Source organism: Cherax quadricarinatus, chromosome 50 (assembly GCF_038502225.1).
Source record: "Cherax quadricarinatus isolate ZL_2023a chromosome 50, ASM3850222v1, whole genome shotgun sequence".
Classification (NCBI taxonomy): domain Eukaryota; kingdom Metazoa; phylum Arthropoda; class Malacostraca; order Decapoda; family Parastacidae; genus Cherax; species Cherax quadricarinatus.
The window spans coordinates 22,613,224-22,638,598 of NC_091341.1; the positions used below are offsets into that span (position 1 = coordinate 22,613,224).

General features: G+C 36.8%; 2 protein-coding genes across 2 annotated transcripts; one reads left to right on the forward strand and one right to left on the reverse strand.

Annotated features, from left to right (window-relative positions):
• Positions 1 to 2,021: 2,021 nt before the first annotated feature.
• On the reverse strand, positions 2,022 to 5,828 carry LOC128695447 (uncharacterized). The gene has a single exon (XM_053786067.2). The coding sequence runs from the start codon at positions 5,428 to 5,430 to the stop codon at positions 3,898 to 3,900; it is 1,533 nt and encodes a 510-aa protein (XP_053642042.1). The 5' UTR covers positions 5,431 to 5,828; the 3' UTR covers positions 2,022 to 3,897.
• Positions 5,829 to 8,933: 3,105 nt separating this feature from the next.
• On the forward strand, positions 8,934 to 24,810 carry LOC128695450 (ras-related protein Rab-32B). Its single transcript, XM_053786072.2, has 7 exons — positions 8,934 to 9,107; positions 10,787 to 10,916; positions 13,754 to 13,810; positions 14,317 to 14,377; positions 15,942 to 16,125; positions 16,553 to 16,679; positions 19,166 to 24,810. Exons 1-7 carry the CDS (start codon positions 9,023 to 9,025, stop codon positions 19,167 to 19,169), a joined length of 648 nt encoding a protein of 215 aa, XP_053642047.1. The 5' UTR covers positions 8,934 to 9,022; the 3' UTR covers positions 19,170 to 24,810.
• Positions 24,811 to 25,375: the final 565 nt, after the last annotated feature.

Below are 25,375 nucleotides of genomic sequence, written 5' to 3' on the forward strand. Positions count from 1 at the left end.
TGCGGTCGACCGTGTTTCCACTTGGGCCACCACACATGGGTTTAAATTTTCAAGTACCAAAACTCACCAAATTACTTTCACTAGACGCTCTGTTATCTCCGATCATCCTTTGTATCTCTATGGCTCCCGTATCCCCGAACGTGATACAGTCAGGTTTCTAGGCCTTCTCTTTGACCGTCGGTTAACCTGGAAACCTCACATTACCTCTCTGAAGGCAACTTGTCACAGCCAGCTAAACCTTCTTAAAACCCTTGCTCATCTTTCCTGGGGAGCTGATCGTCGAACTCTGCTTCGCCTACATTCAGCCCTCGTTTTATCGAAACTCGATTATGGTGACCAGATTTATTCCGCGGCCTCTCCTGCTACTCTCTCTAGCCTTAACTCTATCCATCACCAAGGCTTACGTTTGTGCCTTGGTGCTTTTCGCTCTTCCCCTGTTGAGAGCCTCTATACAGAAGCAAATGTTCCATCCTTGTCTGATCGCCGTGATGCCCATTGCCTTCGTTACTATGTACGCTCTCACGATCTACACAATCCTTCCATTTATAGAATGGTCACCGATATTAGTAGACATTCTTTATTCGTTCGCCGCCCCTGTTTGCTCCGTCCCTTTTCTCTTCGCCTACATTCACTCTTGTCTTCCCTTCAGTTACCACCTTTATATGTTCATGTAGCATCTCACTTTTCCCTGCCCCCCTGGGAAGTTCCAGCTGTTCGGGTCTGTTCTTTCTCACTCCCTTGCTCGAAAGCTCAACTGCCTACGGTGGCTTCCCGCTCTCTTTTTCTTGATCACTTCCACTCCCATTCTCATGCCACCGCTGTGTACACAGATGGCTCTAAGTCTTCAGACGGCGTCGGATTCGCAGCAGTGTTTCCGGACAGCGTCGTACGAGGGCATTTACTATCTTCAGCTAGCATTTTTACTGCTGAACTGTATGCCATTCTTGCAGCACTTATTCGTATTGCATCTATGCCTGTGTCATCATTTGTAGTAGTCTCAGACTCCCTTAGTGCTCTACAGGCTATACGAAAATTTGATACATCTCATCCCCTAGTTCTCCGTATCCAACTTTGGCTACGCCGTATCTCTACCAAACATAAAGATATTGTTTTTTGTTGGGTCCCTGGTCATGTCGACATACAGGGCAATGAACAGGCAGACACTGCTGCGCGGTCAGCAGTATATGACCTACCAATTTCCTATCGAGGTGTTCCATTTCTGGACTATTTTGCTGCAATAGCTACCCACCTTCGCACCCGTTGGCAACAACGTTGGTCAACTCTGCTCGGTAACAAACTTCATTCTATTAAACCGAGCATAGGTTACTGGCCGTCTTCTTGTCATCAGTGCCGAAGTTGGGAGACCACTCTCTCCCGCCTTCGCATTGGCCACACTCGTCTTACTCATGGGTATCTCATGGAGAGGCACCCTGTTCCTCTCTGTGAGCAGTGTCAAGTTCCAGTATCGATTAGCCACATTCTGTTAGACTGCCCTCTCTATCAACGAGCACGCAGAATTTACCTCCAACGTCGTCTTCGTTCTACTACTCTCTCTTTACCTTCCCTTCTTGCTGATGGACCCTCCTTTAATCCTGACTCTCTCATTGACTTCTTGACAACGACCGATTTACTCCACAAACTCTGATGATACTTTTCGCACTCCCCTCAGCCCTTTCTGGTTCAGTCTCTTGCTGCCCTTTACCCTTTCACCATCCACTGCCCCGCTGTTATCCGTAACCTGTTGCTCATCCATCTCCCTTTTGCCACCTGATGCCCTCACTTCCTTCCTGCCCTGCAGCGCTGTATAGTCCTTGTGGCTTAGCGCTTCTTTTTGATTATAATAATAATAATGCAAATTTCTGACCACATTATTAGGTAGTTGAAATCGGTAAATGGGCAGTTTCTTGTACTCAATCAATAGAAAAAATGGAGTTCTAAAGAAATAGCTATGAGTTTGGGCGACTGGAACAACAGAATTAGCCGAAAATAGGGCTCAAAGTGGGCAAAATCGCCGATTTGTAAACAGCGCCGAGGTCGCTAACTTCGCAAGAGCATAATTCCGTCAGTTTTCCATCAAATTTCGTTTTTTGGTGTCATTACAATCGGGAAAAGATTCTCTATCATTTCATAAGAAATTTTTTTTTTTTTTTTAAATTTTGCGACACCAGGAGACACCTCAGGATTGGGGGTTGCGACAGTCAAGGGGTTAATATACATTTAAAAGTTTACCTTAATGCCTACTTTATACATTAAGGTATCCTTAACTGACATAAAGGGAACATGTAGCCTCTAGAAGTATTATATAGGAGGGGTTTAAGGTGAGAATCTGGTTGGAAAAAAGAGGAGGCTAGGGAACTGTCTTGAAGTGGCATTATTATTATTTTGGGGATGGATTTGCAAAGTTGATGTAATTTTTGGGGAGGCTTAAGTGCCCTTTGCCACCCACCCTTGCTGCCACTTCTAGCAGCAGTAATGATCCTCATGTGATAGGCTTTAAATGCAACCAACCAACCATACATTTATATCATTCAGTATATATATATACATACTGAATATTTATTTTAGTTCCCATTTTAGAGAGTAAAGCAGAGTATATAGGTGGATTGTGGCCATAATGGCCAATATGTAGTCACTGTAGGTGTCAACCCTAAACTTAACAAACTATCTTATTGCTGGTTTTATTACTAAACTTGTAGCTCAGTATGTGTAGCATATCATTCAAGATCAAAATTCATTGCAATCATAATTTAAGCACTAATTTTTGAGAATATACTGTAATAATAATAATATTATTATTAATATTACAACCATATATGATTATACATAGTTTCTTAATGAGAAATCATACAATTCAACTTGGGAAAATATTTTTCTTGTGATCATACCAACTAATTTGTGTAAGGAATGTTTAAATGCCTTTTTGAAGTTCTCAGGTAAAAAAAAAAATTACAACGATACACTGTGAATACTAATAGAATATATTTTATAATTTTCAGAATTATATGAGTTTTGGTGATACAGCAGCCATGACCACTGTCCGCAGGATGAGTATGGGGTACAGGATAAACCTATTCAACCAACTTAAACTAACAGCAACCATATATTTCACTTAAAAGGTTCACAATATAAAAATAATGGATGGGTTTCGAGATTACACTTACTGACTCCACCAGTGCATTGAAGTAACCACAGGGATCACACTTATTGTTGCAGCACATTTGGTTCCTTGAAGTTAATTAGTATTAACATATAAATACCCTTCTTAGTTGGTGGCCTCTCTTTTCTTCTGTGGCGATAACTGGTGTGCCAGTTAATGGTGTATCATTCATCACTTTAGAAGCATTCTGATCTAGGACAAGTACAGACTAGGTCACATTACAGTGTCACACTCATTTACATACTAGACTAGGTCATATCACAGTTCTACAGTTCTTTAAATAAAACAGAATAGGTCACACCAGTTCTGCACTCAGTTTACACTTCCGTATTCCTTTAATAAAACAGAATAGGTCACACCACAGTTCTATACCCATTAGATATCCCCATAATGGTACCTCTAAGCTGGTGCCTGATTTTTTCATCCCATTATTATTATTATAATAAAAAAGAAGCGCTAAGCCACAAGGGCTATACAGCGCTGCTTTTCATCCCATGAGTTTCAAACCTTCAGTGCCAGTAACTTGAGATTGCAACTTCTGAGCAGCTTCAAACTTAGTGTCGATATATTTTAGAAATGTCTCTACTTCCTTTAAATCTTCAGTGCTGATTCTTAACTACATTAGAAACTTAAGTCAAACCCTGTATTATTCTTTTCGGGCGCACTGAGGTAAGGGAAGCTGGCCGTACGGGATACTGAGGTCACCTCATCAAAGTTATACACTCTAAAATACTAATGCATCAAACGTCTACCATTGGTATCCACTCATCCTCTTGTGGGCCGAACTCATGAAGAGTGAGGTCAGTGTTGGTGAGGAGGAACTGCACTCTCAGCAGGTCAATATCATCAGGATGAACCCTCCAGGCGGCCAGGTTACCCAGACTGATTAGACGGGGGCAGTGTTCCAGTAGTGCTTCTATCGTATGCATGGTCAGGTTCTCCGCTATACCAAACCAGATTTCTCGAACGTATTGCAGAGAATGGTCCATGAGGCTGGCGATGATAGCTTCATCAGACAGCTGACCACACTCACCCAGACACAGGTGCTCAAGAGCGATACATTGATTCAACAACACCTTGACGCAGAACGTACTTAACTGACTTGTGTATATAAGCAGCTCACGGACTTTACTGAAGGCAGTGGGGTGTTCTACTTCAGAACATACAAGTGATGCTTGATGGATCTCAAGACGAAGTAAGTTAGGGCAGAGTCTCCCTAGGTCTAACAGATCAACTTGACCAAACATTGTTAACAGAAACAAGCTACGTAAACGCGATCCCATTTTATTAAGAGCGATTTCCAGATCACTCCACCTCACTTTGTGTAATTTTACCTCTTTTAGGTCCTGAAACATATCTAAATAATGGACGGCCGAGTCCTTTGGGCTATCCAGATAAATAGCTTGTATTTTGGGACAAGCTTTAATGATGGCATGGTATCGACTGGCAGAGGTGAAAACGTCATGCATATATCGTAAGGCAAATTGCTTATTTGGTTTCGTCTGGAGTGCAAGCTCAACTGCAGCACCTGTTCGTTCATATGAGCCGAGACTAACCAGATGTGGGAGGTTAAGCAACAGGTAGCTGGGGAGCTGAGGAGGCAGTTCCTGGGCCCCGGGTCCTCCCAGGTCAACAATCTGCAGAGTTTCCGTGAGATAACCCCAGGCAACACGGGATGGATTATCACAGAGGTTCTTCAGACCAGCCTCAGTGATCGCCCGTGACCCACACACGTCCAGCTTCTGCAGGTTTTCACAGTACTTGCCCAATGTAGCCAGCATCTCATCGTCACAACAATAGCGCAATGTCAGTCGTCTGATGCAACAAAGCTTACGCAGTGTCCTGATGAGAGCATATTTGTGCTCATCCCTTACCCACAATCCACGGAGATCAAGCTGTTGGATGCCTGCACCGCTCTTAGCTGTTGCCTCCAACACTAGTGCAAAATAAGATTCTGGGAAATTTCCAATCGTTAAATTGCGCACACCTTCCACAAGAAGAAGTTGGATAGCGAGGTATCTGACAGTGGCTTCTACAGCTTCGTCTCGCGAGAGGATAGTGTTGAGCAAGTCCTCAAGAATCCCCGGACTGAGAGAACTGCTAAGGACGTCTCTCACTAACCCTAGTCGTACAGACAAGGCAGGAGGGCCGTAGATTTCCCAGTCTTCATCCTGACCGAAGTAAATCTCATCGAGAATGACGGCACACACATTGTAGAGTACTTTATCCTTAGCGAATGCTTGGAGAGTATTTACTTCTTTATGTGGCGGCATGATCAGTTGTTCTTACAGATACGCAGTTTTTTCAGAGGTTTCTTCTGATTACTGAACGAGATGTTGTATAGTAGCACGACACTTTTGTGAAGATAAGGTTGATCTTGTGATGCCTTTTATCAATATTTTAGACGTTTCTAGGAGTTGCCTCGATCAATCATCCTTACTATATATTTTCAGCCGTATGTTCAACAGTCCGTCGCTCTTCTATACACAGTTCATATGCATATGCCAATGTTAAAATAAAATTAGTTTTTTAACATCATGGATGCAGACGTGAAATACTCGTAGGCTGAGAACCGACAATTGTGGAGATGAAGTGTAAGAGAAGACGGTGAGGCTGTGTGGCACAACTGAAGTTGGCAGGGCACTCTGCTCTACCCTGGCCAGCTGCCATACCCTTACAACTATGTGTTATTATTATGCCATTTTCCTTCTTTCTATGACACGCAGAAGGTTACGCCTGCCTTTACTAATATTATGTGGAAAATAAATCAATATTCTTAATTGCAACAGCAGAATAATCTCAAAAAAAAAAAAAAAATCCAGGAGATCGGAAATATGATAATATAGATTTATGAAAGATTGTAGTGACTCTATTACTTTAGTTAAAAAAAAGTTATCTAATAAACAGTCCCCTAAATGGGCACCAAAAAGATTATTAGAAACAGCTGCAGAATGAAAATCCATAATTACGACTCTCGTAAATATGGTTTTATTATTGTGGTGTCAGTACATGATGGTGATGAATAAATAATAGGAGTGGCGGACAGCTTGAGGAATTTAGCGGCTAATTTGTCTATTTACCACAATTAAATACATCAGGAATAATAAAAAAAAATAACAGTACCGCGGCTGTAACAATGCCTCAAAAACCCTAAGTACGGATTCTGGATAAATTAGATACATCTATTGTTTTTTTCTGAAATTTATATGATGGGATCACAGGTTAATTGTTTGCCCTTATAAAGTTCTGTTACACGAGATGTGTTTTATATGACGCACTGAAATATATCAGCCTGATATGGGACACTTCAGTAGCATGATTAGTACATGATAAAGGCAGATATCAGACCAAAAAGACCTCATCAAGTCTCCCTGCTGACGACACTGTCTAGCTGCCTTTAATTCTGTCTGGGATGAGGTGCATAAACAGTTTCCATGACAGGAAAAAAACAGAAATAAGTCATTGTTTGACTTGATTAGGTCATCCTAAGTTAAGAGAGATAAGATAAGATAAGATTTCGTTCGGATTTTTAACCCCGGAGGGTTAGCCACCCAGGATAACCCAAGAAAGTCAGTGCGTCATCGAGGACTGTCTAACTTATTTCCATTGGGGTCCTTAATCTTGTCCCCCAGGATGCGACCCACACCAGTCGACTAACACCCAGGTACCTATTTGCTGCTAGGTGAACAGGACAACAGGTGTAAGGAAACGTGTCGAAATGTTTCCACCAGCCGGGAATCGAAGCCAGGCCCTCCGTGTGTGAAGCGGGAGCTTTAGCCACCAGGCCAATGTAATATTTATATATTAGTATTAGTATATAATCTCTGTGTCCTCATGGCCAGTTTAAGTCTTAAACGTATGCTATGTATTCGTTCCCTAAGTAAAAAATGGTCATGCATTGATATTCCAGGAAAATATCTAACATTAATTCTAGGGGTCACCGCCCCCACAACCTTGTACCAGACTAGACTTCTTGATTGATAGCCTGATCATTCAGGCTGTTAGTACTAACAGTATGCAGTTCATTTAAGGTTTCAGGAACATATCAAGTTTCCTCTTGATGACAGAAGTCAATGTAATTCTCCTTAAGGTAGAAGTAGAAGTGATAAAGATACTTGATATAACTACCCCCCCCCCCACCACTACTACTACTGGTATTTTCATTTCTACTGGTACAATGCCCTAGGTGATTTATGATCAGATGGTAGAGTACCTGGAGAGGGTTTTGGGGGTCAACGCCTCCGCGGCTCGGTCTGAGACCAGGCCTCATGGTGGATCAGGGTCTGATCAACCAGGCTGCTGCTGCTGGTCGCACGCGAACTGACGCACTAACCACAGCCCGGTTGGTCAGGTACTGACTTTAGGTGCCTGTTTAATGCCTTCTTGAAGTCAGCCAGGGGTCTGGGGTCTATTGGTATTCCCCCTTATGTATGCTGGGAGGCAGTTACACAGTCTTGGGCCTCTGACACTTACTGTGTTCTCTCTCAATGTACTTGAGGCACCCCTGCTTTTCATCGGGGGAATGTTACATCTGCTGAGTCTTTGTTTTCCTAGGGAGTGATTTTCGTGTGCAGGTTTGGTACCAATCCCTCCATGACCTTCCAAGTGTATATTATCATGTATCTCTCGCCTGCGTTTCAGGGAATACAGATGAAGGACCTTTAACCGTTTTCAGTAATTTAGGTGCTTTAAAGTACTTAAGTGTGCCGTGAAAGTTCTTTGTACACTCTCCAGGTCTGCAATGTCTCCAGCTTTAAAGGGGGCAGTTAGTGTACAGCAGTATTCCAGCCTAGAAAGAACAAGCGATTTTAAGAGGATCATCATTGGCTTGGCGTCCCTAGTTTTGAAGGTTTTTGAGGTCTGTGGTTCGATTCCCGGTACGGATGGAAACATTAGGACGTGTTTCCTTAAAACACCTGCTGCTCATGTTCACCTAGTAGTAGATAGGTACCTGGGTATTACCCGACTGGTGTGGGTCGCATCCTGGGCAAAATACTGACCTAATTTGCCCGAAATGCTCTGCATTACAAGGGGCATTATAGTAGTATGTCATTGATGTCATTTGTACATGTACTTGTAGAAATAAAGATTTATTATTATTATTATTATTATTATTATTATTATTATTATTATTATTATTATTATTATTAAGTTGTTGTTATATATCCCTGGTGCATATAATGTTGATGGTAAAACACATGTTACTGCATTTCTGGCTTAACATTTATCGACACTAAATTCCATGAGGTTTTTGTGGATCCGCTTGTCACTATTTGCTCACTTAACAGTCGTGTAGGAATGTAGTCATTTATATTGCGTATTTTGCGTAGAATTTTTGCATCATCCACAAACATATTCACATATATTTATTCATTATGGAAAATAATCTTTACGAATTAGAATCATTATGGATAGCTATAAGCGTGTGCGAGCATGCGAATTAAAATATTGCCAAAACAAAATGGATAATTGAAAAGCGACTCTGATGCCTTTCATTTCCTTTCGAAATTTCGCCAGATACCTGACTGGAGGCAGTGCGCATGCGCGCAGGTGAGACCACCGTAAACAAAGATTGTCCCATCTTGTGCCCTCACCTCCAACTTTGGCACATTGTCTTTATAAAATAACTACACAGCAGATCTTAATTAGAAACAATAAAATAACATTATTAGATCTGTTAAAAAAAGTTGTCTGGGGATAAATGGGTGGGTTTGGTCGCCCTGGGGAATGAAAAGTCTTTGTATCGGGAAGTTGACGTCGAGAATGCGAACGCAGGTAAATATTCGTCACATGACTGGATTTCCAGGAAGGTGATTAGTGATGCGCGGGTGTTGGAGGCTCCAGACGTAGTAACAAGGTGCCAAGATGACCGCCGTGGCCCCCGTTGAGCACAGCACAGTACCTAGGGAGCTACAATTTAAGGTCCTCGTTATTGGAGAGTTTGGCGTCGGTGAGTCAGCGGCATATTATCGTAACAATTAAGGTGTATACCTGGAAAATACAAAAAAAAATGTGGCGACAGTCAGGATTGAGAAAATACTTTTTCATCTATCTTGAGAATGAGTATTGAGAGTGTGTTTGTATTACCTCAGTAAGCACATAATATACAAAGTTGAGAAATATAGTTCTGTTAGGTGATGTTAACTGGTGTGCCGAAGTAATTCCTTGTAATAAAGGCTCGATTAATTGTTTTTTGTTAGACTGAAATATGCCCAGATTTTATTTTATCATGCATTATCCACTGAAAAAGATTATAAACTACTGTGATTGGTACTTTCAATATAATATCCCAAATATTCACAAAATAATTGCAACATAAAAGCTTTAATTTAAAAAAATAAAGTGTTCTGTTAGTTAAAAATGTAAGACCAAGAGCTTTACTTTAAAAAAAATAGCGATTTTTTATTATCCTTTATTAATGACACAATGTCTGTTGGATTGATTAATGGTGATTAATTTTAATTTAGTTAAATTGATAAATTCACATATAAAAACTGATATTATTGAAACTGAAAGAATAATAGTATATGGCTGCTGTACATATTTAATGTTCTACAATAATTATGTAGGCAGTATAATAAAGAGATAAAACAATATGTCTTAAATTTGACTATAAATGTAACTGGTTTATTTCTTTAAATTTTTCATTATATACTGCACATTATGGTTAGTTTAAAGAAGAATATAGTCTTATATATTATGTTCATTGCTTTCAAAATGCTCTTTAAAACAACCAAATACTTCATAATGTACATTTGAGTATAAATCCAATAGATTTTTGAGAAAAGGCATTCACCATATGGTTAATAAGACAGGTAAATGAAAAACACATACTGTTTACAAACATTCTGGCTACCTATACTTTCATACTCAAAGTTTGGTGTAAATGTATCTTCTCCATTCCATACCAAAAATTAATAGACAAAATAGATTTTAGAAAATGCAAACCACTCCACAAATAATCTTCTAATAAAAAAGTGTCAATAAGATGCTTGCCATGGAGACCTTTTAATTTTTTCCTGTTTTTATTATTATTCTTTTGAGAGAGTTATCTAATGATTTTATTGCTTATAGGTAATATAGGAGTTTCCTTTCACACAGCTGTTTTTCCTCTCCATAATCTGTTTCCACAAATGTTTTGATAGGAACACTGCCACTCCTTTAGTGCCCAGTTAATTAATGTAACTTTTCCTTTTCCTGCCTTTCTCAGTTTCTCCATTACTATCTTCCCTTTGTTCCCCATATCCACTTTCTCTTTATCTTTCTTCAATTCTTTTTTTATCTTCATTTCTATCTGCTTCTCTGCTTCTATATCTCTTTCTCCCTCTTCCCTTTTTTCTTTCTTTCTCTATCTAACCCTTTTTCTCTTACTCCCACTCTTTATCTCTCCCCCACCCTCTCTCTCTCCTCACTGTCCCAGTCTCTCTCTCACTTTCTCCATCTCTTTCCTCTTACTGTGTTTTCTCTCTCTCTTTATTTTATGCCTTTTTGCTATCCATTTTGTCTCATTGTCACCCCTTCCCCCTCATTTTCTCCCCCTCTCCCATTTCTCCCTTTTGCATATATGTAACATGTTTTTCATAAATATTAACATGACTTTGACTTCTAATATCCTCGTGTACTTGACAGGTAAGACAGCTGTGATTCGACGCTACACAGAAGGTCACTTCAGTCCATACTACAAGCTGACTATTGGAGTGGATTTTGCAGTTAAAACCTTGGACTGGGATGCTAAAACTAAAGTCACCGTCCAGCTTTGGTTTGTGCCCATTTTTTTCAGCTTGAGTTGAGCTCTGTTGGTAGACTAATTTTAGTGGAGAAATTATAATTGTTATACTAATACAGTATTGATTTCATCCATGTATATGTGTTTACAGTGAAACATATAAGTGAACAGTATTTAGATAAGGCTAAAGAGGTCTTTGTGGCATTTATGGATTTGGAAAAGGCATATGACAGGGTGGATAGGGGGGCAATGTGGCAGATGTTGCAAGTGTATGGTGTAGGAGGTAGGTTACTGAAAGCAGTGAAGAGTTTTTACGAGGATAGTGAGGCTCAAGTTAGAGTATGTAGGAAAGAGGGAAATTATTTCCAAGTAAAAGTAGGCCTTAGACAAGGATGTGTGATGTCACCGTGGTTGTTTAATATATTTATAGATGGGGTTGTAAGAGAAGTAAATGCGAGGGTCTTGGCAAGAGGCGTGGAGTTAAAAGATAAAGAATCACACATAAAGTGGGAGTTGTCACAGTTGCTCTTTGCTGATGACACTTTGCTCTTGGGAGATTCTGAAGAGAAGTTGCAGAGATTGGTGGATGAATTTGGTAGGGTGTGCAAAAGAAGAAAATTAAAAGTGAATACAGGAAAGAGTAAGGTTATGAGGATAACAAAAAGATTAGGTGATGAAAGATTGGATATCAGATTGGAGGGAGAGAGTATGGAGGAGGTGAATGTATTCAGATATTTGGGAGTGGACGTGTCAGCGGATAGGTCTATGAAAGATGAGGTGAATCATAGAACTGATGAGGGGAAAAGGGTGAGTGGTGCACTTAGGAGTCTGTGGAGACAAAGAACTTTGTCCTTGGAGGCAAAGAGGGGAATGTATGAGAGTATAGTTTTACCAACGCTCTTATATGGGTGTGAAGCATGGGTGATGAATGTTGCAGCGAGGAGAAGGTTGGAGGCAGTGGAGATGTCATGTCTGAGGGCAATGTGTGGTGTGAATATAATGCAGAGAATTCGTAGTTTGGAAGTTAGGAGGAGGTGTGGGATTACCAAAACTGTTGTCCAGAGGGCTGAGGAAGGGTTGTTGAGGTGGTTCAGACATGTAGAGAGAATGGAGTGAAACAGAGTGACTTCAGGAGTGTATCAGTCTGTGGTGGAAGGAAGGCGGGGTAGGGGTCGGCCTAGGAAAGGTTGGAGGGAGGGGGTAAAGGAGGTTTTGTGTGCGAGGGGCTTGGACTTCCAGCAGGCATGCGTGAGCGTGTTTGATATGAGTGAATGGAGACAAATGGTTTTTAACCCTTTGAGGGTCGACAGGCCCTCTCCGAAACTCGTTCTCAGGGTCGGCCAAATTTAAAAAAAAAAAAAAATTATTTTCTCTTATGAAAAGATAGAGAATCTTTTCCCGATCATAAAGACACCAAAAGTTTGAAATTTGATAGAAAACTTACGGAATTATGCTCTCGCAAAGTTAGCGGTCTCGGCGATGTTTACGCATCGGCGATTTTGCCCACTTTGAGCCCCATTTTCGGCCAATTTCACTGTACTAGTCGACAAAAAACATGCATATTTCGCTAGAACTCCATTTTTTCTATCGAATGGGTGCAAGAAACCACCCATTTAGAAATTCAACTATCCAGTACAGTGGTCAGAATTTAGCAATTTTGCCAATTTCACACAAATTTCAAAAGATGCCAATTTCCGAATAGGGTCCAGAATAAACAAGAAAGACATTCCTGGCACTAAAATGACATTTCCTCTAGTCATTAGTCACGTCTCAAGGCCCCTCTTATATTCTTTTGCTTTCCACTTTGAATTTTTATTCTCACAAAAAATATAAGATTTACTGTTATGCAGACTACTGCATTAGTGTAAAAAATGGTATAAATATTATTGGTGCACTTGTAAAAGAATATTAGACTCACCAGTTGATGTGTATTGCACGCTTGGCACGATTTGTTTACTTTTGAAGTTTGGTAAAAATCGAACATTTCTGCTACTTTGAGCTCAATTTCAAGGCACCTTTCATTGTAAAACCAGTCAAAATCATCTCAATTTCTGTAATATGTCTTCCATTCTATAAAATGAGACCAAGAAAACTAGAATACAACAATAAATACCATACGAAAATACACTGCAAAGTCGCTGATTTATTAAAAAAAAATGGTCGAAGTTTTTTTTTTCTCATTATGCACTGTGCTGCAGGATTTTTTTTAGACTGTGCACACTGACCACATAGACCCATTCTTTCAATATGAAGGCCTACCAGCTTTCTCCCACTAGATTTGAGGCCGCTAGAATTTATGAGTACTAGTACGTCAAAAACCCCTACGCGTAAAACGTACTAGTACGACCAAAACCCTCAAAGGGTTAATACTTGACGTGCTGTTGGAGTGTGAGCAAAGTAACATTTATGAAGGGGTTCAGGGAAACCGGCAGGCCGGACTTGAGTCCTGGAGATGGGAAGTACAGTGCCTGCACTGAAGGAGGGGTGCTAATGTTGCAGTTTAAAAACTGTAGTGTAAAGCACCCTTCTGGCAAGACAGTGATGGAGTGAATGATGGTGAAAGTTTTTCTTTTTCGGGCCACCCTGCCTTGGTGGGAATCGGCCAGTGTGATAATAAATAATAAATAATAAAAAATATGTGTATTATGTAATACGTACAGCATATAGATATATACATATCGAAATTGTTTGAAGTCTTATAAATGATATTTCTAAATACGTATTAATTAAATTTTCAAGCTCAAGGAATTGGAACTGTTTCCTTTTTTGGATCAGTTTCAGTTACTATACCTCCCATATCCCAGCCAGTTCAGACTTACCATTAGCATATGTTTCTTTTATTTAACCTACTATATATGCTTTTTTTTTAGGGACATTGCTGGACATGAGAGATTTGGCCACATGACTCGCGTATACTACAAATATGCGTAAGTATTTTTAAATTTAATAATTTTACATTTTTAGAAGCTTTACTTATCACAGTTCCTGTGCTGTATTATTTATCTAAATGTTAATTTTTAGCTGTAATTGGATAGTTCAATTAGTTCTTAGTTTTCCATTTACACCAAAACATGTTTGTGGTTTTCTGTGTGCTGCATGAGACCCGTGAAGAAAAATAAGTACTGTACAGAATTTATACACTTTAAACACATCTGTGTTTTGTAAAGCAGTTGCAAAATTACTAGCCATTAGTAAATATTTATCCATTTCTCATAGTTTCTTATTAGTCAAGTCAGAATGCAGTTTTAGAAAAAAATAACATTTTCACTTGCTCCAGTGCTGGAAATACAGTACAGAGTACTGTAGTGCATATCTTTAAGTTGTTTTTCACTCTTAATAACATATTTATGACTGAAAATGAGGAGTAGTATTCTACTTTAGAGATTTTATAGTATTGTTACATTCTTTTTTTTTTTTTTTTTTTTGTTTACAGAGTAGCAGCTATTGTTGTGTTTGATCTCTCAAGACCCCCAACATTTGATGCAGTTCTCAAGGTTATTATAATATTTATTCAATCAAACTTGAGGGTTATGATTAGTGAGCTTATGAATGATGAACAACTTTTATTATAGAGATGGAAGTTTACTGCTCATTCATATTGAATGAGTAAACCATACCACAAGCGGGGTTTGAACCCGCGGTCAGAGAGTCTCAAAACTCCAGACCATTGCGTTAGCCACTGGGCCAGCTAGCTTCAATAAGATTCATCCAGAATCTAGGTATATTTCTACACCATAGGAAGGTTAGCATAGGCACCACTGTGTCCACAAATGCAAGTTTTTTATAGACGAATCTTCCGCTAGCATGGCCGTGAAGTGAGTCATGTTGACGGCTTTGAGGGGACTTGAGCTAGAGTTTGTCATGGCCATGCTAGCGGGAGATTCGTCTGTAAAAAACTTGCATTTGTGGACGCAGTGGTGCCTATGCTAACCTTCCTATGGTGTAGAAATATACCTAGTTGGATGAATCTTGTTGAAGCTAGCTGGCCCAGTGGCTAACGCGACGGTCTGGAGTTCTGAGACACTCTGACCGCGGGTTCAAACCCCACCCGTGGTATGGTTTGTTTGCAATCGTGTCATTACGATTTCGTGAGTCATTTTGAATGAGTAGTCTGCTACTTGAGATGTTTGTTACACCAGCTGATATTAACCCTTATTGACATTAAATTCACATTAAATTAATGACTTGCAAAGGTTATGCTGGATTTTCTTCATGTATTCTTAGATGAATTCTAGGAAGTGTCAGTATAAAACAGTACTGGCAAATATTTAAATTAAAAAAATCATTAATTTGTATTAGTATTTACCAGTATATCAATTTTGAAGGCTTATTCTCTTTATGGACACTGTTGAGAGTGTGACCTTGTGTTGAATTTTTCCGTTAAAAGTACATATGTCTTCATGTGTTATGTCTTTGATAAGGGAACTGAAAACAGTTGAATTATAAGGAGATTTACCAAAATCCGTCACCTCAAGAAAGGGCAGTCCCTTAAGAAATTAAGCATCAGAAATAAAAACAATAAAAGTTTGTAATAGAATTAACCTCTGATAATTTTACTTTTTTTTTTTTTACAATCCAGACAATAAGTTCTCAAAGCACTTGAAATATTTGCTGAAGAAATTCTCATGCTGGTTAAATTATTTGTATTCACTGAGATAAGAGCAAGGATTGCCTTATAAATTTATTTGTTAAGGGGATTATTGCCTTAAAAAGCATTTGCAAGTGTGAATGAAAGGAAACAGGTAGAAGGAAATGCTCGATTAAGAGGAAAATGATGATGAAAAAGAATGGAAAGAGCAGTGTACATGGATGGGGGTAAGTGTTGCAAAATAGAATCATCATTGTTTTTTATTGTGTTACTGTACTTGTAAGAGAAACTGGGTCATGAAGGCTGCAGCTTTGAGGCACATTACTTTTAAAATTTGCTTAGATTTCAATTTCAGAATAACATCTTGTTTAATTAACTTACCCTCATTTACATGCTCCTTAAAGAATATGTAATTTAATCTTGTAGTACAGTACTTGTAAGTTCATTCTGAAAGCAATATTTAATTGCAGTGGGTCAGTGATATTCGTGAAAAGGTGACTCTGGGAGATGGCCGACCTCTTCCAGTGCTTCTGTTGGCCAACAAGTGTGACATAGATACAATCAGCATACAACCTGAGGTCATCTCCAACTTCTGCAAGCAATATCATATTGATGCATGGTTCCTCACATCAGCCAAAGAAGATATTAATATAGGCGAGTCTGCATTACTGATAATGTTTTGGGAGAAGCTTGTGATAAAAAAGCAGAAAGAGTAACTTTTTGATTGTATTGATATTGCAAAACAAGATTAGTAACTTTGTACTATTGTATTCTTATACAGTGCAGTACTAACCACAATTACATAATTCATGGTTCATATGAAAGCTTATTTTTCCATAAATATGATCCTCTAAGATAAATGTTCAGTTTTGATTACTAGCATGAGGCTACATTCTTAAATATATGATTTCAGCAATATGGTTATGTAACCATCATGAGTCCTTATAACTAAAAATGATATATCTGAAGAAATCCAGCTTTTTGAAAAATGCAGTTACATATATCTCTATACATGGATTATTTAATGTCTTATTTTCTTTACTGATGGTTTATTTATCATGACTTTTTTCTTTAAATTTAGGTGATGCTATGAAGTGGCTTGTTGGTCGCATTTTGGAAGTAAGATCAAACTCCCAAACCACAATACCTGTGATCCGAACTCTGGCTCCTGAAGATCCACCAGAGAAGCCAACAACATACTGTTGCAGGTAATAATATTTGTACACTATCCATTTAATTCACAGTTTTTCTTATATGCAGGTATCTCTTATAGGAGGAAGATGCTTCATGATTTTTTGCAGTTTAATCATTACTAATAAATTAAACACATACACAGCCGAACCGTACATTTTGTGACAGTCAGGACCTAGAGATCCAGAATCTCTAAATATCCAGAATCTCGAAATACCACAAAATTTTGTCTAGAAGTTTTGTTTGACATGTGGGCAATATTTTCTCCAAAATATTGCTTTAACATCCATTTATATGGAAAAATCTCAACAGAAAAGAAATTTAAGTGTAATAAATCCAGTAAATGATTTTAAATTTTAAATGATTTCAGTGATTTCTTTTGGTTTCTGGATTATGTGAAAAAAAAAGGGAACTACTATACTAAAAAAAAAAAATAAGCAAGAATAATTATAGCTGTTTGTGGGAGGCCCATGAATAAAAAAAAAAGAACTATAATTGAAGCATGTGAACATGGAAAGCTATAAATTTGGTGTATGATTATAATTGTAAATATGCAGTATAGTATACACTGTGCATTTAAAAATTTATGGCATCAATCCAGGCTTTTATTAATCAACTAATAGTCCTCTCTAAGGTTTTGTAAAAAGATCATGCAGTAGTATACACTGCTCTTTACTGTTTATGAAAATAAAAAAAATATCCACATGCCTTTTTTTGGGGCTTATAATAGTTGTAATGACAGTTGTGTATCATTAATACCTCTTTTGTAATATTAACCTTTTGACTGTTTCGGTCGTATATATAAGTCTTATGGGCCACCGTGTTTGACGTATATATACTCAAAAATTCTAGCAGCTTCAAATCAAGCAGGAGAAAGCTAGTAGGCCCACATGTGAGAGAATGGGTCTCTGTGGTCAGTGTGCACTATATAAAAAAATCCTGCAGCATGCAGTGCATAATGAGAAAAAAAAATCCGACTTTTTTTTGGATTAAAACGCCAATTTTGTGGTTGTATTCTCGTTTTCTTGGTCTCATTTGATAGAATGGCAAACATATTATAGAAATAGAGGTGATTTTGATTGGTTTTACTAAGAAAAAAACCTTGAAATGGAGTTCAAAGTAGGGGAAATGCTTGATTTTTGCCGATGTTCAAAAAGTAAACAAATGATTTCATTGTCCAATAAATGTCCAACTAGCCATTCTAATATGCAGTCATGAATGGGTTGACATTATTTATACAATTATTGCAATATTGCAGTAGTCTGCATAACAGTAAATCTTCTATTTTTTGTTTGAATAAAAATTCAAAATAGAAAGGAAGAGTAATATCAGAGGGGCCTGGAGACATGACTGATGAACAAAGACAATGTTATTTTAGAGCCAGGAATGTCTGCATTGTTCATTCTGGACCCTGTTTTGAAATTGTCGTATTTTTTATTTGCGTGAAATTGGGCAAATTGCAAATTTCTGACCACGTTATTGGGTAGTTGAAATTGGTAAATGGGCAGTTTCTTGTACTCAATAGATAGATCAAATGGAGTTCTAAAGCAATAGCTATGAGTTTGGTCGACTGAAACAATAGAATTAGCCAAAAATAGGGCTCAAAGTGGGCGAAATCACTGATTCATAAATATCGCCAAGGTCGCTAACTTCGCGAGAGCGTAATTCTGTAAGTTTTCCATCAGATTTCGTTCTTTTGGTGTCATTACCATCAGGAAAAGATTCTCTGTCATTTCATAAGAAAATTTTTTTTTTTTATTTTTCAAAAATTTTTCAACACAAGAAGACACTTCAGGATTTGGGGTTTCGACAGTCAAGGGGCTAAGCAATTATTCATAAAACAGGAGGATTTTATAAGATGATTTGGTTATTTAGAAAGATAGGGTGACCATGGATATGTATAACTGGAGTGGATGGAAGGTCAAAGGGACATCCCATGAAGAATTGGGAGGAAGAGGTGAAAAAAAGTTTTTGAGATGTAGGAGTTTGTGCATCCAGTAAGCATGTATGAGCAAATTATGTTACTGCAGGCAAAGGTACAGTAAATGACTTGGGATTTGATATGCTGTTAGAGTGTAATCATAATAATATCTTATGAAGGAATTCAGGGGGAAACTGGTTAAGAGGACTTCGGTTCTGAAAGAAGGAAGTACAATGCTTGCACTGTTAATGATAGCTGGTAGCTCTCTGCATCATTATAATTTTTATGTCCATTTGTTTTTAAAAAAGACAGCTAAAGGATGAATGGTGGTGAAACGTGGTTACCTTCTTTGGGTCACCCTGCCTTGGTGGAAAATGGCCATGTTAAAAAATAAAACTGAATACTATATGCTTAATTTTAGCTCCTTTTCAAGCTTGATCATTATTATCATCCACAAATCTTTGTCATCCATACTGATTTTTGTGAAGTATATTACCCTAATTAAGTTAATAAACTTAAGTGGAATCATTTCTTGTGTAGAATAATCACAAAACTAAATAAAAATTTATCTGTCTCTTTCAGATGAGGAATTAAAGTGCTACTATTTTGGTGAAGCTGCACAGGTGAAAAGAACCTGATGTTCCCAGTGGCATTCTGGGCCCCTCATTTGGGTGTTTTTAATTGCCAGTCATTGTTGAAAGCATTAGCAGTGTATCCAGGGAAGTGTTAGCCTTCATCTGGAAGTTTCAGCTGAGCTGGTGAGGAGAAATCTTGGTCTATGGAGATTGAAAGATTGGGCAGCTGACTTTTATTATTAGTAGTGGAGATTGAGTTCAGGAAGCTTCCTGATTACCTTTATTTATTCTCTAGTTTATATGATTCATTAAGGAAATGCAGTACATTGTATGTGTTTTGGTGTATTGTACACACTAGTCAATAATGACAGATTTTTATATATTTTTTAAATACTTTAAGTACATTGTCAGTATTCCATTAGTTTTAAGTTTATATTAAATGAAAATTACACTATATAAAGATTTTCGTCTTGTATTTAGTGCCTGGATTCTATTGTAACTGTGTTACCTATAGATTTTTTCATTATTCTTTAGTCTTGTTTTATCTTTATCAAGTGCCTGATCAAAACTCATCCGTCCATTGTCTAGCTATTACTGGTGGAAATATTTGCAGTAGCAACATTACAGTTGCTTGTTGGTAATAAAGCATGTGGAGAGAGATGTTTTATTGAAGCAATTTTGCACACCTAATGAAGTGCTGCATCACTGCTTTCTTTTTTTTCTACATCTCTATATTTGTTAAATTGTATGGAGCCCTTGTGCTCTATATTAAATTTTGAATTTACAAAATTTATTGATATTTGTTGAATTTGTAACCAAATCTGAAATATGAAGCATGATACATTGTGATATTGATCAAATTGTGAACCTTCATATTTTGGAAATAAAACTTTTGAATGATACATCACAATGTTTACAAAGAGATGTTATAGAAAAAAATATATTTTGACTGTTACAAAAAAAATCAGCAAAAACAAATGTTGGTTTCCAATGAATAACAGAGATCTGGAATGAACCAGATGAGTGACTGTTGCTGACAGTTTTGTATATTTTACTAAGAGTGAAAAATACATATCAAACTGTGTTTGCCATTTACAAACAGAATTTTCAAAGGTGCTAAGGTAAGCAACCAATGCTTACAGTAGTAAATACAATATGCCAAGAGCAATCCTTTACCTCGCTTCTAGCTCTGTTTTTTTTTTTTTTTTGGCCGAGAAAGATATTCTTTCTTTCAGCAAGAAATTATATAAAAGCTGAGATATTACATTACTTTGTAATTCAACTATCCTCAGAAATTTACTACTGCCAGGTAATGTGATTTTTTCAATAGCAGATAATTTTCAGCATAATACAACAATGTATCTTGTGTCTTACTCAAAGCAAGAAGTGTTAATAATATATCCTGTGAAACATGAGCCTTAAACTTTAGTCTGTGGTGAAAAATAATGATTGTATAGTTTATATCTCATTTGTATGAGTATGAGAAGAATGTGTATTTACTATAGTGCATGATACACTGAATAATAGATTCTTCTTGCAATATAAATCAGGAGAATGAAATCAAAACAAATTTTTTTTTAACGTTCTAAAACCTTGACATATTTTTATGTTAAGAAGTGCCTTTTCTTTCTGCCTTTTGTGAAGTCTTTCAAGAATTCTATAAAAGATTGTACATTTGTATGCAAAAGGTATGAAATGGTTAAGCTTCCTTTCAGAATTTTTAATAAAGCATTGTAACAGTACATTACCTGATTTACTTTGTATATTAAATGCTTCTCAGCATTTGTATGACAACAGAGTTATATTTGTATTCAGGTCAAGTGCCATCAGTCTTTTTATACTGTTGAGTATGCTCCCTTTGTTAGTATTTTAATATTGCTATGCTAACAAGGGGAATGAGTATTAAAGTTGCAAAATTTGTATAAAAAGCTGTTTGTTAAATAACATGCATATTTTTATATAGAGAATCGGATTATTCTGTGAACTTGCTAAGATCTTCATTATAGATCCAAGCCTGTGATAGTGCTTTTGTTTTTATGTCATTCATGGTTTGCATATTTTTTAGACATTAGATGACACTTGCTTCACTTATTGTGAAAGTTGTACTAACCCACTGAATTCTCCATGAATTTAAATAATGATAATGACAGAAGTGCTTAGCTGTTAGGGATCATTCAGTGCTGCTCATGAATTTTAAGTATGTTAACTTAAGGATACTTAAAACCAAAATGGGAGTAGATTAGCTGTAAACAGTTCCTAGGGTCACTGCCCCTATGGGCTAGTCTCAGACCAGGCCTCCTGGTTGACAACCTGATCAGTCAGATTGTTGGTGATGGCCACATGAAGTCCAGTATAGAAACCACAGACCTGCTGGTCAGGAACTGACTTGAACTTATCAGGCAACTGGAATCTTTGGGAAAGATTTTGCTTGCATTATCTGTTAGACATGCAGCTTAAAAGCATATGTTACATGAGAGATGATTTAAATTAACTTGAGTTACAATTTAATGTAGGTAAAGAAGATTTCTAAGCTATAGTTAAGTGCTTACTTTAGCATAACTAATATAGTGATTACATATGTTCCCTAATAATGCCATAAGCCTTCATAAGTGTCAAGCTTTAAAAAGTACTTAATACTTTATCAAGGGAACAAGTGCCTACTGTATAGCAATGGCTTCAGAATTAAATGCTACTGAAGTCTTCAAAGTACCATAGAAGGGACTGGTATGGATATTGAGAGTAAGAGCTCAGTACGTAACATATCTGCAGTACAGGAAGTTCCTAACCTTGGTGCTAGCTCTGATTGTTGCACCATGTATCATGGATAAGTTGTCTAAGATTTCTAATCCAGATTCATGATTATGTATCCATTAATGGTTCTGGGAATTGTCAATTGTTTTTCATTATTTTTTTCAATAAACTGCAATTTAATTTTGCATACCATTTTGCTGTTCGGATCCTTGATGCATTGCAGTCAAGAATTGCTAAAACACATTCTTAATTTTCTGTAATTTACATGGTAGACTATACAAATTATTAATTTTTCAAGAAATTAATACAAAAAAATCAATAAATATTGTATTATAATAAAAGAATTATTGTTAGAAATGTATGTCACTTTATAAAATATAAATAATTATGAAATATACAAGAGTTTCTCACAAGTAGTGACATTGTTGTGTGGTGTTATGGTGACTGTTTACACTTATTAACACCACATAAATCAAATGGGGAGGATGTGAAGTAATGAATTTTGTCCTTAAACTTACTGTATATAATAATATTTTGCTATAATTTAACACAAATTTATAAACAATCATTACCATACATACACTGTTTTTTCCCAAAACACATTTTGAAGTTTTTGCTCAGTTTTTACTGCAAAATTTTGAACAGCTTAATGAAGATATGCTTTAGAACATTGTTTTGTTTATATACTTGCTCACCTTTCCTCACATATGTTCATTTGTACTCTCAGCCCCATCGCTTTCACTCGCCCTTTCACTTGGCAGTCCCTTCCCTCTAACTCGCCCGTCTTTTGCTTGTCTCCTTTCTCACTCGCCCTTTCTTTCTCATGCTTGGAATTCAAAGTAGATTCTAGACAGTTCTCCAGTTATTGGTTGTCAAAAGTAATCTATAAAGTTGGAGAGAGAGCTAGGGATTTTCTGTGAGCTCCAGTCCCTTACTACTATTTTTTTCCTCTGAATTAGTGTTTTGATGTTCAAGACTTCGCAGTTCACTGTGATTGTATGGATTGTAACTTTTGTAAACAGCAAGAATTTATTGTATTCTGGAACTTAACAGATAAAAGTCAATTCACCCATAATTCTTCAGATGCAACAAAAGCAATGGTGTTACACTTGAGACGTCAGAGATTGGTAAACTCGCACTGCCTGGAAAATTACTCTTCAGATATTGCAGGCATTAATAATGGTTTAATTCATATATGTAACTGTACTTGTAACTGGATTAGCTGAATTGCACACTTAATAAAACCACCATGATGTATGTAATAACATTATAATAAACACTTAAAAAAAATCATATATCCCCTTCAATATAAATATTGCTCAGCATAATAACACACACTGTTAAACTGCACAAATAATTTGAGCAATAGTTGAATACATGTTTAGCAAAATTATATTATGAGAAATTTGAGTAGATTGAGTGTTAAATATTTTATATAAATGTTTGATAATGCCTTTTGTGGCTGCTGGGCAGACCACCAAACACTACCTGGTGTAGTGTGGCAATGAATTTTGGATTTTTACTCTTAACACAAACTTAAAATACTGTTTGTCAGTGTAGGTACTCAGGTACAATAGTGTTAACTTTAAGTGTGACCATATCAGTGATAAAATGTTGCTCTATTTTGTAGGATTAAGGATTACCTGTGTAGCATTAACAGCTTTTGTCACATTTTTAGTGTTTAGTCAATAAATGCTATCAAGAGCTTAGGTAATTCAGTGAGAACTGTAAAAGTAAAACTTTACATTTTGAATGTTATCAGGGCTAAAATATTGAAATAAATCATTCATAGTGCACATTCTTAAATTTGCCATTTATGATTAATCATGAATATTGGTGTAAATATTAAGACTGGAAGTACAGGATGTGGTGCATTAACCTGTATGTAGTAAATTGTATTTTAAAATCAATATGAAATATGTTTTCTACAGTATAATGTGCAGTATGTTAATAAACCATACCACGGGTGGGGTTAAAACCCTCAATCAGAGAGTCTCAAAACTCCAAACTGTCACATATATTAATGTTCTGCATATATGTTTCTAAGAGAATGATATAAATAATGTGGTCATTTCTGATATTTGTTTCATAAACTAAAATTCTCTAGAGAAGCAGATTAGTCACTAATGACATACAACAAACTAAATACCTTGGACTGTTTAACTATGATATGTATTTGTGGCTTCAGTATTTATTTTCCCACAAAAAGTCCTTACACATCTAAATTGGAAGACTAATTATGTTGATGAGAGTTTTATTTTAACATGCTAAACAATTTTATCTTTAATAAATTTATTACATAACCTTTGACACTGACTTCAAAAATTTAGTACTGTGTTACTGTGCATATTTAATGAGGTATGTCTTAATAAATAGGAATGCTGTAGTACCTCAGCAGTACCTGGCCAAGAGGCAAATCAAGTTACTGGAATGTACATAAATTATAAATGACACAACTATAACTATAAACCTCAAAATTACCCTTTGTATGTTACACTGTATGTATGGCTATGTCATTATGTTGAGTCATCAGTACATGATATGTTGCAAATTTTGACCTCCCTGCAAGTTGATGCTTTGATGCCATTGAGGGGGCTGTAGATCCAAGGGAATAGGCTACTGTTCTCTTCCTCAAATTAAACCTGATTACTTCCCATTCCCCAAGCACTGTTTGACCATATGGGTGTAACTGCTTCCCCATGAATATAATAAGTAATGCAAGTGATGGAGAAGTCATCAAAAAGAGTGTGTTTACTCATATTTGCTAGTGTGGAGAACAACCACTTGGATATCCTGATAACATTGTACAAATTATGCAGGTTAACTATGTAAGTGCACAGGGTGTAATAACATTTACAAACAGATATGTAATTTTGTAAGCAAACAGAAGGCAGCTCTTCATTGGTCTTTCACTTTCCTAAGACTAATAAGCAATAATTTTGGTGTGAAGTGATGTAAGCAGTACTTAAGGTAGTGATAAATACTGCTGTGCTTTTATATCAATACTGTAATACAGAGTGTAATACAGTATTGACATTTTAAATATAGTATACAGTACATTATGTTTATGAAATTTATTAAATTTTTATAATACCTGCTTCAGTCATATGATTTGCACAGATTGTTTCTGTTTTCTGATAAATACCTTGTCTGAATTGCTCATGTGTTGTCAGGTATTTTGCTTATCTAGTTTACTAAGTATTCATTGTCCAGTTATGCACTACTCAAACATAGTATACTAACTAATTACTAAAGTAAATATGTCTCAGTTTAGATGGGTGATGACAGCCTGTGTAAATAGTCTGTACACTAGCTATTATTGACCCACATGTTTGGCATATTTTTTTGTGAAAGCCTAAAATATGAATATAATTGCTCATGTGTTGTCAGGTATTTTGCTTATCTAGTTTACTAAGTATTCATTGTCCAGTTATGCACTACTCAAACATAGTATACTAACTAATTA

Bases quoted from the DNA above. Each gene is read 5' to 3' on its own strand.
- LOC128695447 (XM_053786067.2), bottom strand. From the start codon at position 5,430: ATGCCGCCACATAAAGAAGTAAATACTCTCCAAGCATTCGCTAAGGAT.
- LOC128695450 (XM_053786072.2), top strand. From the start codon at position 9,023: ATGACCGCCGTGGCCCCCGTTGAGCACAGCACAGTACCTAGGGAGCTA. The intron at 13,811-14,316 runs GTAAGTATTTTT...TTTTGTTTACAG, and splicing joins CGCGTATACTACAAATATGC to AGTAGCAGCTATTGTTGTGT. The intron at 14,378-15,941 runs GTTATTATAATA...ATTTAATTGCAG, and splicing joins CATTTGATGCAGTTCTCAAG to TGGGTCAGTGATATTCGTGA.